The sequence below is a fragment of the Theobroma umbraticum genome, unplaced genomic scaffold (assembly GCF_002168275.2).
Source record: "Theobroma umbraticum cultivar Fairchild unplaced genomic scaffold, ASM216827v3 scaffold_95.0, whole genome shotgun sequence".
Classification (NCBI taxonomy): domain Eukaryota; kingdom Viridiplantae; phylum Streptophyta; class Magnoliopsida; order Malvales; family Malvaceae; genus Theobroma; species Theobroma umbraticum.
Genome location: NW_018397257.1, coordinates 4155272 through 4168967, shown reverse-complemented (window position 1 = coordinate 4168967; position 13696 = coordinate 4155272). Strand labels below are relative to the sequence as shown.

At 33.8% G+C, this 13696-nt stretch overlaps 1 protein-coding gene across 1 annotated transcript; it reads right to left on the bottom strand.

Annotated features, from left to right (window-relative positions):
• Positions 1 to 4309: 4309 nt before the first annotated feature.
• JMJD5 (2-oxoglutarate (2OG) and Fe(II)-dependent oxygenase superfamily protein) lies at positions 4310 to 11599 on the bottom strand. Its single transcript, XM_021422574.2, is given in 9 exon segments — positions 4310 to 4790; positions 5526 to 5618; positions 7576 to 7719; positions 7817 to 7951; positions 9474 to 9683; positions 11122 to 11258; positions 11261 to 11517; positions 11519 to 11562; positions 11564 to 11599. Coding segments are annotated over 9 exon segments (1245 nt in total). The 3' UTR covers positions 4310 to 4601.
• Positions 11600 to 13696: the final 2097 nt, after the last annotated feature.

The following is a 13696-nucleotide window of genomic DNA, read 5'->3' as shown; positions in this document are numbered from 1 at the left end:
TTGTTGAAGATGATATAAAAAGATTAAAGTGGTGAAGGCTATGGATGTTAAAATTGATGCCATTGAAAGGAACAACACTTGGGAGTTGGCGAAAATTCCAAGAAGGCAAAATAACATTGACGTGAAATGGATGTATAAGACATAACCGAAGAAAAACAGTAAAATTGATAAACACAAGGCACAATTGGTTGTTAAAGGCTACAAACAAAAGTTCGACGTTGATTTCAAAAAAAATCTTACTCTTTTTGCAAGGCACGATACAATCAAATTGATAATCACATTGGCAACACAAAACTCATGGTTTATCTTTCAGTTGAATGTGAAATTGGCTTTCTTGCATGGTGATTTAGAAGAATAAGTATTTATTGAACAACCTCTTAGATATATTAAGATTTGAAATGAGCATAAAGTGTATAAACTAAAAAAAGCCCTTTATGGATTAAAACAAGCCCCACATGTTTGGTATAGTTGTATTGAGGCTTATTTTTTGAAAGAAAGGTTTCAAAAATGTCCATATAAGCACATGCTTTTCCTTAAAATTAAAAATGGTGAGAAAATGTTCATTATCCTCTTATATATAGATGATCTTATATTCACTGAAAATAATAGTACCATGTTTGAAAAGTTTGTGGAGTCCATGATGGTTAAATTTGATATGTCTAATCTTAATTTGATGCATTATTTTCTTGGTATTAGCCAGGATGAAGGCTCACAAATTGTAATAGTAGTTGGGATAGAGCTTAATATTATAAGAAATAGAGCAGTGTCATGAAGGCTTAGTGTCAAAATTATAAATAAAAGTAACTCATGTTAATTTATCTGAGTAAGTTAATTTATTTTACTTTTACTTATAGTAAAATAATTGTTAGTAGTTAGTCAAAATTGATTTTCCCTCTTTAGTTTAGTTTGTTACTAAACTAAGTTTAAATATTCTGTTGTACATTTTATTTTGCTTCTTAATGAAAAAGCTAATTGAGAATTTCTCTCATTTCTCTTTCGTAGATTTTTTTTAGTTCTTACATGGTATCAGAGTGAGAACTATTAATTCCTAGTATAAATCTTAGTTTTTCTTCTTCAATTCCTTCAAATGATTTTGAAAAATGTTGAATTGTCATATCTAATTTTTTGCTTAGAAATTTTGTTTGTTCATCTGATTGAATCTTATGCTTAATCAAATTTTGCTTCTGTTAGTTACTTTTGAATCTTGAAATTGAAAATTAATAATGGAATTCGTATCAACTTAAAAATCTTTAACATCAATTATTGAAGACACGCAATCTCCCTACTATCTCTATAACATTAATCATCTTGAAATTGTTGTGATAAACCCTAAACTTACCTCAAGCAATTATGTGGCTTGGAGCAAGTCTTTCTTGTTAACATTTTCAATAAGAACCAAGATAGGTTTTTGGATGAAACCATACCTAAACCGGATAACAAAGATCCTCTATTTGGAGCATGGATTAGGTGTAATAGTTTGATCTTGGCTGGGCTGTTAGAGTCTATTTCACCTCTTATAGCATCTACGATGTTGTACATGGATTTAATAGTTAATGTTTGGAATACATTGAAGCTAAATTTTGCACAACCAAATGACACTAGGGTGTGCAATCTTCAATATAATCTTGGTAATGTTTTTCAAGGGAATATGTCTATAAATTCATATTGGTACTCAATTAGTATGCAAATTATAGAAATCATTATATGGCCTTAAGCAAGCATCTAGGCAATGGAATTCTAAGTTTATTGCTTCATTAATACAATATGGTTTTAGGCTGTTTTTATCAAATTATTCACTATTTACTTTGCATACAAATGAAAGTGATTTTGTTGCTTTATTGGTTTATGTGGATGACATACTACTAAAGAGTACTTTAGCTAAGGCAACAACTGATGTAAAACCATATTTGAGTGCACAGTCTAAACTCAAGAATCTTGGAATAGTGAAGTATATTTTGAGGCTTGAAGTTGCAAGGTCTCATGAGGGAATATCATTGTGTCAAGGGAAATATACACTAGACTTGTTAGAAGAATATGGTTTACTTGGTAGTAAACCAGTAACAACTCCAATATAATCACAAGTTCGAGAAAATAGAAGAAACAAATAAAGAAATGGACCTTATAAGCTATAGGCCGTTGATAGGGAAATTGTTATACTTAACATTCACAAGGCCAGATATTTCATATGTAGGTCAAGTATTGTCTCAATTTATAGATAAGCCTACTCAAAAACATTTAATTGCAGCACACAGAGTTTCGAAAATATTTGAAGGCTTCACCAAGACAAGGGGTTTTAATGAAATCAAATTCAGATTTAACAATATCTGCCTATTGTGACAGTGACTAGGTTGGATGCCCAAACACAAGAAAATCAATAATTTGATATAGAATTTTTCTTGAAAGTTCATTAGTGAGTTGGAAGGCTAAGAAACAGGTAGTGGTTGCTAGTAGCTCAACTAAGGTTGAGTATAGATCAATGGCATCAACCTGCTATGAAGTAATATGGTTGAAAAGTCTTTTGGCAAATTTTGGAGTAATTCAAACTTCAACAATCAAGCTTTATGATGATAATCTATCAACCATTTACATTTGTAAAAATCCAATCTTCCATGAGCGTATTAAGCATATAGAAATGGACTGCCATTTTATACGAGAAAAGGCCCTTAGCAAGATAATTGAACCTGCTCATATTTCAACTGAAGATCAAGTTACAGACTTGTTTACCAAAGCACTGCTACCAAAGCAGTTTCACAAATTACTTTGCAAGATGCATGTTCATAATATACACATACATCTCAAGGGGAAGAATCAACAAGGATAAGGGCTCCCAGATTGCAATAGTGGCTAGGGTTGAGTTTAATATACTAAAAAATAGAGCAGTGTCATAAAGCCCTGTGTCAAAATTGTTAATAAAAGTAACTCATATTAATTTTTCTGGGTTGGTTAGTTTATTTTACTTTTACCTGCAGTAAAATAGTTGTTAGTTTAGTTAATGATAACTATTTTCCCTCCTTGGTTTAGTTTGTTAGTAAGCTGAGTATAATTACTCTGTTGTACATTTTGTTTTGCTTCTTGGTGAAAAAGCTGATCAAGAATTGCTCTCATCTCTCTTTCGTCGATTCTCTCCGATTCTTACACTTGGCATAGGAGTGATGCAATCTGCTGCTGGAATTTTTATTTCTCAAAGAAAATATGTTGGAGAAATTTTAAACAGGTTTCAGATGAAGAATTGCAATCCTGTAAGCATACCAGCAGAAATGGGACTGAAGCTTGCCAGAGATCCAGGAGGTAGGAAGATTGATAACACTCTTTACAAGCAAATTGCGGGGAGTTTGCTGTACCTTACTGCAACCAGACCTGATATAAAGCTTGTTGTAAGCCTTACTAGCAGATACATGGAGTATCCAACAGAAATTCATCTCCTTGCAGCCAAAAAAAAATTGGGTCACTTAAAAGGTACCATTAACTACGGGTTGCTCTACAATAAGGGAAAAAAGTAAGATTTATTTGGCTTTACAGATAGTGACTATGCAGGAGCTGATGACCGGAAGAATACATCGAGGTATGTTTCTATGATGGGCTCAGGAGCAATTTCGTGGTCCTCAAAGAAGCAATCAATTGCGACATTATCATCCACAGAAGCTGGGTTCGTAGCAGCAACATGTGCTTGTCAAGCAATCTGGTTATGGAAGATTCTTGAGGAGCTTCATTTCAAGCAAGAAGAGCCTACTCCCATTTATTGTGACAGCAGTTCAGCAATAAAGCTCTCCAAAAATCCTGTTCTACATGGAAGAAGCAAGCATATTGATGTGAAATACCACTTGCAGGATCTCACAAACGATGGAACAATTGATCTCATTTTCTGCAGAAGTGAAGACCAGGTGGCAACTATATTTACCAACCCCTCAAATTGGCCGTGCTTCAAAAGCTAAGAGAAATGCTAAGAGTTTGCAGTATTGAAAATTCAATTTGAGGGATGATTTGTTGCAGCAAGGTGTTATTAAACTGAATGTGTTTTGCACACCAGTTTGAGGGATTGTTAGAGATATTTATTTACTATTCTAGTTAATAATCCTAGTTCTTAGGATTTAATGGCTTGTTATTTACCACGTCTTTAAGAAGTGGTTTGTTATTTACCAAGTGTGTAGGTAGTTGTGGAGTCGTACAATTGGTATTTGCTCTATAAAGATCAGTGACTCTTTTAAGTTCTGCCAAATAAGTGTGAACAAAGTTTATCTTCTTCCTTTTAGTCTATAATTTGTTTCTTTAATAACACGAAGAAGTTTACCCAATAATTGGGTGTCCAGTTCATTTTTCCATAAAAACCTACACCTCAATGAGAAAGCACAGAGAGAGAGAGAGAGAGAGAATCTGTGGAAGATGATAGCATTCAATATCATACTTCAGATAACCCGAAATACTATCACAATTGTCAATGATTACATTCTACCAACTTCCTTTTGAGTAGACAAACTCTCTATACACATAAGAATACACTAATCATTGTCCTCTTTCAGCCTGTATAGGAATTTACCAGCTAAGGTTTTAATATGAGGCCCAGTTCCATTCCAAATGAATTAGAACATGGAAAGAATACATTATCAAGACACTGTTGAACTCCCAGAATCACTCCACCAAAAGCTCACTGAAAAACTTGTTGTTAAGGATCGCACATAATGCCACCATTTCGGTGGGATATAAAGCATTTCACCTTCCTCTAAAATGCAGTCCAGGAATTCTAAGTCACAAACTTTTGGAAACTCTACATCATCTATATTGTCTAGATCAACCTTCAAAATAGAGATCTTTGGTCAGTATTCAGCACAAAAGCCCTTTTAGTATTAAACTACCAAAAGAGAGAAGAAAAACTCCCCCTTAAACTGCCTACGTAATAATGAAGGGCATCTATAGATGGAGCTAACTTGCATTACATATCCAAAGTAAATGGCCATAAAATAAAGGCATATAAAGCTCTTGATGAAATGCAGAAGCTCTACAACTTTTTCCTTCAGCCTACCACATTAAATTTTACATCCTTAAACATTATTCACGTAACAGTTAAAGATATTAAAAATTGAGGAAAAAAAAGGCAATGCAGCACACAAATGAACAAGAAGCTATGAGAGAATGCAATTATTTAACATCAATACTAGACAAGCTTCTTCTACCCTATGCAAAGAAGTGTCTGCTCTGCTGCAAATTAACAGAGCAAAACGCTTATCATGCAAGTAGCAGGAACAAATCTAAGACATTGCCACCTAGTTGAAAAATAATAGATGCAAGTTTAATTAAAAATCATGAGCAAGCCTAATCTGACACCAGATATGCACACTGCACTACCAAGATATAAGAAAATAAAGATGATTAACCAACAGAGTATTAGATAACCCAATGGGCAGGCAAGGTCTCCGAGTGAGAGAGAGAGAGTGTTTGTGCATGTGTCTTAAGAGACTATGGATGATTTGTGGGGATATAAGTTGTCTCATTCAAAATATCAAGTGAACTCTTGCAAAAAGTTCCGCTACCTGGCTTGAATTATTGAGCATTGTTTCACTGTATGGGTAAAGCTCCTCAGAATATGAAGCAGAGTAGAGTCTTACATACTTTTTCCCAACAACCTGCAATTAGGAAGCATAATAATGATTTGAGGAAAAACTAAATCCATACAGAGATAGGTCTAAAGTGCACCTACTATCCACCAACCAATGTGCATAAAGAATGCAGCACAAAGGAAATGAAACATGACAGAAAACTATTTTAAAAAAAAATTAAAAATGGGAAGAAGAAGTTCATGCCACAGTCATTGTAATCAAGCCTGTTAAATAGTTGAAGAGATAGAATAGCTATTTGAAGCAATACTCTTGAAGAGAAGCATAAGTCAACCATCACCAACGAATTACAGGTGCTCTTCCATAACACAGCTTAAGAAATGCTATACGCTTCCCCAACTCACATTATTACCCTTTTCATAAAGGAGATGATTGAATGAATGCCTCTAGTGGCATGTACAGTAAGACATGTGACCCTCAGATGATTTGGTACATACAAGAACGCATGTTAAAACTGGAAATTTACATTATGTATATTTATTTAAAAAGAAAATTAGAAGAGGAAACAGCTTAAAACATTTTTAATTTCATGCCAAATCAATTCCAACCAAATGCCCAATGGTTTTCCATTTTAGGACCCCAAATCAAACACACAATCTTTTAAACTTAACAACCAGGACATCCAATTTTGCATACAAATACTCCATCAGACCCAAAAGCTGAAGCAGAAATTAAATGCATGATGACCTAAAGATATCAAAAAGCGATAACAGAAATATATAACAATGTTGGTTAAGATGATTTCCCTGATTATGGAAGAAAACAGCTCTTTATTCACTCAGTAAAAACCCCAACAGATACAAATACAATTTGTTTTAGGGAGACCTTGAATCCCTAGGCTGCTACTCATTATTTACTCAATACAAACTGGAAATTCTCTTTTGTGATTGATTCAGTAGATGGTAAATAGCTACTCATTTTAAAATGGCTAAAATACTAAATTCGCCCCTAAACTATCTCAATTTTCTTTAAAAAAAGCCCATATTCTTTGATTGTACCCAGATAAGCTCCTATTCTATGATTTCTATCCAGAAAAGCCTTTATGTTGACAAAGAGTTGTGCCATAACACACATTACCTTAACAGCTACTAAGCTCACAGCCAACTGGCATCCTTCACACTCATGGAAGACAACATGGCTTTTTTGACATGGTAAAATTAGACTGGAATAACCACATCTTGGGTGGGAAATTTTTCCACTCAGCCAATTTCAACACATCAGGAAAGCCACATCAACATCCCTATGTGCAGAAAATACCAATTGGCCAACTGCCATCAAGAACACATTATACAAGTACATATTTCCGTTAACATAAGGGCCTATGTGGATACAAATCATAGACTAGGGGCTTGTTTTGGTACAGTACAATAATAGAGGCTTATTTGAGAAAAGTGAGAAAGTTCAAAAACTTACTTAGTATTATTTTAGCCTTTCCAAATCCAAACCACTTAGAGGTTTACCAATTTGATGCCTATCATCCATATATGTACATAATATGTAAAATAATAGTACAAGATAGCATGTCAATGATAGTTCAACTCATTCGGTATGAGCATAAGAACCAGATTGGACATCTAGTTGAAACAAATCAAGTAGTGGCAAAAGGATTATATGCATTATTGCATTTAGACTTACTGAAACTGGTCTATGCATGATTGAATGCAATATAGAATAAATTGTTATCATGGGGCACTATAAGAACAACCAACCACCTACCCCAACCGAAGGGAGAAAAATTTCAGACCATTAACATGTATAGCACCACAGTAAGACAAGACAAGCTAGTACTTCTAAAATAAGCTAAGGTCCAATATAGAAGTCACGTAACATATCAAATTGGTAGCTTCAGAGTTCTCCAAGGTATTCATCTTAAGCCTCATGAGGTTTTAAAGCAGTTTCATGAGACCACAATTCCTTTTTACCATTTATTATGAATAAATAATGCATGCATCCAACTGTACAATACCTGAGCAAGTATATTATGGTGTGGATCATGGTGCAATGGTGTCACTGTCCCAGCTGGACCAAACCATGCATTGAGAGATCTCAGCTCCCCACCCCCAGCATAACAGTAATCAGGAATAGAAATGTCTTTCCGCAGCTCATTTATCTGCCATTATTATAGAATAGCAATAATTTAAAGGCTTCAGTACACAACAGTGAAATTAAATCTTTCAAACATAAAATAAGAATGCAGATAATACTACCTGATCAAACAACTGGTGTTGTGCAAGATAGGTAGGGACCTTACTTCTGCAGCCATTAGATTGAACCCTCTCGAGAAACTGGGAAAACGTAATAAGTTCTTGCTTCCACTCTAAACATAAGTAGTTTTTTCCAACCTGAAAAGCATTTCAAACTTTACCAGTTTTCAGTTAAAAAACTTAGAAGTTATTATCTATGCATCAATTATTCTTGCCAAAAGATAAATAAAAAAATGAATTGGAACTACATAGTTCTCAAAACACAACCTCTGTCATTAATAAGAATTCTTATTGACAATAACCAGGTGGTAAAGATAAAAATAATTTTACAATTTTAAAGACTAGAAAATCTTCTTCTTTTGCTTATTGGATATGCAGGAGCTGGGCTAGAACCCAGCCCTGCAGAAAGTCCACCACCTAAGGAGGGTGGATGAACCATCAAGGCCAAACGCCAGGTTCCTTCAGTTAACCATTTTTAATCTCAGGGCAGTTAACCGATCATGCGTAGAAGTACATAGGCTGCTTTACAAAGTTTTCACATCAAGAATACTATAAACAAGATTTTTAGTACAGCACTTTTTTCTTTTTTTACACTTCTTATGGCTTTGCAGAATAAATGAAAAAAACCAGTTTGGTTCACAATAGTCCCCACTGTAACAGTCCTTTTTCTGCAAGATTTATCCAACTAAGAAGATCTGAAGCTTTTTTCCCATTCTTCTTCAATAAATTACAATTAATAAGAATCATATTATCTCACAAGGATTCCATTTCTCATATCCTTTTCCGACAAAACTGTCTAAGAACTATAGATAATCGCATAAAACTCAACGAAGGAAGTAAGAATGGGTATAAGGTTACTCACAGATTAGAAAGGGTTTCATTAGGAAAAAGCTTGAATATTTGCAAATACTGGGTGTGTGTGCCCACTAGATTGGCTGATTGTGACAAGGTAAGCAATTCTAGCTCTAGACGGAATTCTATTCTTGACATGGGATAAATAATTCAGAATCAAGAAGGTGTAGAAGGATATTCGGATTCAAAGTTGGCAACAATAGCTCCATCCACTAAGGATTATTAGTTCAGTGGAGATACACTTGAAGATCCATTATTTGATAACCTTGCAGTCACTAAAACAATCAGCTATGCAAGTCTTGGCAGGTGCCTAAAGATGGAGTAAGTTAACTACAAGGTCTACAAAAGAAACAAAAGCATCAAGATCTTTAACCTAGTAATAGCTCATTGAGCATATGAATACATGGTTTGCCTCCGGAACCAAACTAAAACCATCAAGATCTATGTAGGAATACAACATATGAGTTGCAAACCACATTAAATTATCAAGAGCCACATACTAGTGCACCTTAGCTTAAATTCTGGAAGCAACCAATTAAGATCGCTAACAGAGTAAATAGCCTCAGTTAAGTGACTCAAGATTGTCTAGTAAATGCATGATGCCCTGAAACATCCCTAAATCAGGGTAACACCTAGAACTTCAAATTATGTTGAAAAATAAAAAGCAAAAAACTATTTAAACAAAAAACATATATTTAGCTAGGATATAAGGCATAGAATATTGTCTGAAAAAAACAGAGTAGAAAAGAGTATATGTAGCGACTTTGATCTCTACTGAAATTTAATAACAAACAGGAAGATTAATCACCTCAACTGGAACTGTACGATCACCAGCAACCCTTCTTAAGTAATCCATATCATTCCACCTTGTCCTGGCTGGCCAATGGGCCATACAATCACTAATTATAACTGGAGAACCAGACAGGAAATATTCACGTAGAAATCCCTCCAAAGATAGGGCAGACCTCTTCCCCACAATCTTAGAAGACAAGGATCCTATTGGTAAAATCCGTAATAGCTACAGGATGAAAAGGCAACAGAATGAGTCATAAAATTCAAAATATCATATTACCATACCAATTTCTCTTTATCAGCAACATACCAACCATCATAATCATAAGCAACAAATTACAGCAAAAAGGAGGTCAACATGATAAAATGATGAAAAGAGAAAATATATAGTGTCAATAGCAGAACTAAAGAAATGGGAATGAGTGAGTTACCCTGTTTTTATTTTAAGTTATCAGTTTAAAAAATAAGTACTAGATATAGCAAATATAGCCAATTACACCTTCCAAAAGTTGAATAGCCTTTAGGAATAGGCAAGTGTGAGTGTGTCTTACAAAGATACTCTTCCCCTTTCCCCTGTGAACATGTGTCTGTATGTCATGCTTATTGTTCATTCTCAACAAATACAAAATAAAAAGATAGACTGCATTGTATAATAGAATCCATATGACAACAAGCTACAAGCAAAAAAAATTACATTTCTGTAAACATCAAATCCAAATTAGCCACAAAGAACAAAGTAAAGCTCCTATAATATTCTGTCCTGATTGTTTAGCGCATTGAAGGCGTATAAAGAATAATGAAGCAAGAACCAAACGATCATATATACTCAAAAAAATAGAAAAGGTTACAAATAGTATTTATAACCCACCAAAAGGATCCAAAGCTCAGAGAGTTGCCCAATGTCAACATTTCTCCAAACACGCAGATGTCAGATAAACAAGCAAATACTTATAATCAAATCAAAAAAAAAAAACCCTACACTACACTCTGGAAGCCCAAAGATCCTAAATTCTAACATATTATAAATACGATCAGCCAAATGGGCATTTAAAGTCACATAAATAAGCATATAAAGCTCAAAAGGACATTAACATACACATGGCAATCAGAAAAACTAATACTATAATCAACTCACAGACGAGAAAACAAAAGCTCCATTTGGCTGTTGGATTTTCTATTTACATTTTTATTTGTTCCAAAATTGATGAAAAATGCATAATCTTATTTAATTAAAAAACGAAAACAAATAACTAAAGTGTAACCTCAGTCAAGTATCAATCTATCATATAAAGGAAAACCATGTATTTTGCTATTGAAAAAATAAAGAAAAATTGATCTTCCATTTTCAATTATTAAAAACATTATTTTGCCATGTATAGAAACACTCTTTTTGGCTATAATATCAAAAGGAACGACCACAAGGAAGCTACACTAAACCCATAACACAAAATCCCTTAACATTATAACTACGCTCAGCCAAAAGCACGAACATAAATACATCTGGTAAATGGGTACACATTGGTACTAATCATGATTGGTTAAGATACTATTTTGCTTTTTCAGAACTACGAAATTCTTTCCATAAATATAATCTTTACCACTGCCCTTAACAATTTCCATATTAGTAAGAACAAGCCCAAAAAAATGTAGAAAACGAACCTTACCTCGGACTTATCAAGCTGCTCCGGACACACCAACAATCGACACCTTGCTTTTTCGGGACCCTCATTATCAGCATTAGCTCCTCCGTTATGATCCCGTCTTGCTTTGGCTGCCGAAACGACTTCGATTGCGGAGTCCAATCTTTCCTAAGCAAAGGACCGCCCATTATGATGCCCATATCCAAAGCCCTAAGAGCATCTCCAAACTCACCATTGGAGAAATGGAACTTGGCCACGTGGAGGCACGCCATGGAGTAAGCGTCACGCCAGACGGGGAGAACGGAGTGCCAAGGGCCAGAGTGAAGTTGCTCCCATGCCATCTCACGCGCCACCTCGGCAGCGCGTTCGTCACCGGCAGCCGCTAAAGTGACCATGCGAGCATAAGCATAGCCGCCATGGAGGTATGGATTGGAGAAGGGCAGGGGACTCGGAGTCCAGGGTTGGGTGTTGAAATTGTGGTAACGGTGGAGGCGGCGGACATGGGTGGCAGTGGTGCTGCAGTGGGGGGAGATATTTGGTGAAGCTGGGTGTGGTGGGGGTAGGGGCATGCACTTTTTAATGATTAGTTACTGGGAGATATTTGGGGAGGGTCATTGGATATTTATAGCATGGAGCTTACGATCATTGCTATTTGTCTAAAATCTATTACATTTTCCTATTAAAGTAGCGAACATTATGTAATCAATATCTAGGCTTCTCTCAACATTAAATCTTGAGATTTTGAGGCATCAATTTTCCCAAAAAAAAAATTATAGTAGTAATTAGCAAATCATATTTGTTCCATGTCAATTAATTCAATTAAGAGATATTAATATTAAATTTGAATTTATATTTGATGTTTTAAAATGTATAATTTTTATACACCGTCAATCTACAATTAAAAATAAATAAATTTTTTAACTTTTATCTCTCTAAATTCTCTTCCGCATCTGTTTTTCACACCCATCAAGAGAGCAGTAACACTAATATGTATTTTGTGCAGATATGTGTCACGCGAATGGATGGTTATGTTGGGTGCAGTTTCTTCTTTCTTTTGGTTAATGTCTCAAGAGTTGTCGGGTTAACGTTATGAAAGATATAATTGTGAAAAATAGTTTATATATGTATACCTTGCTTCCTTTGCCTTCCTCTTTCAAGTATACTAGTAATTGGGGAGATTTTACGGTGTCATTTAATATTTTACAATGTAATGTGATTATAAATAAAATAATATTACAATGTTTGATATATAAAAAAAATAATGATTAAAATGTAAAAAATATAATATTACGTTTATAAGTACTTTATTAAAAATATAATGTTAATTTTTAAAATTATTTTTATTTATTAAAATATAAATTTAAAATATTTATATTTTTATTATTAATTTTTCTATAATATCATCCCTTAATTATATTTTTAATATCATATATTTTTTTATTTTTTATTTTTATTTCTTTAATATAATTTTTTATATTATATATCTTATTTTAATTTTTTTACTTATATTATATAAATTTTAATTTTTTATATTTTATTTTATTTTAATTTTTGATTCTTATATTATATATTTTATTTGAATTTTTTTATTTTAATTATAACATTACAAAATGTTTTTAACAAAGTAATAAAGTTGAAGGGTAAAAATATTTTAAAGAACATTGTAAAGTACAATATAATGTGATTATATTGATTTTGGACTGTAATTACATTACATCTCTTGACTGTAATGTGATTGCATTGCAATTTTAAATCTGTTGCAAAACAAAGACAACAATGTAATTTAATTAGATACATTACAAAAAAATGTGTTTCAACTTCTCTCATGTCAAAAGCTACTTACATTTTCTCCGGTCAATCTTCTCCTACCGGTTCCTCCCTTAGGGGTTATTAGTAACGAATAAAAGGCAACATTTTCTTCAAAAAGAAAGTGATTATTTATGGTAGGAAAATTTGATCGGTAAGCTAACATTCCCACCCAAAGCTGTCAAAGGTGTAAATAATATGAAATGTTGTTGCTCATTTCAAGGAAATATAAAACATATAAACAATCAAAACAAACTCTATGAGGTTCACTGAAAAAATTAAAAGTATACGTGTGTTTACTTATTCCATTAAATTTGGTGGAAAAAAAAATCTGTCATGCAAGGGTGCACTTGGTGTGAGGATATCAATGGAGCACTTTCAGATCTTCACGAAGGGTTGAACATAAAAGCAGTTTGTAAAGATTATAATCGATCACAATATTTGGAGAGAGATTATGAAAAAGGAAACTAGACTCAAACAGTACATGGCAAGATATTAAACAAATATCCACAAATCATTCTCGTATACAAGAAAATGATTTCTAGTCATTGTCTGCAATATGTTTCGCAAGAAACACACCCGGCCCTGTGGTAATCACCATTGCTTGCTTCCATATCACTTAGACAACCGACAGAACCCAAAGCAAATATCTCAGCTCAGGAGGGCAAAACTTTCGTAGACCACAAAAACAAAGAAAAAAGGGTAAAAATAAATATCATGCATGGCCGATACTCTGAGGGGCCCAAAGAAGGAATGTTGTTTCTCAATGTCTCTCTCCACTTGTTTTTATGCG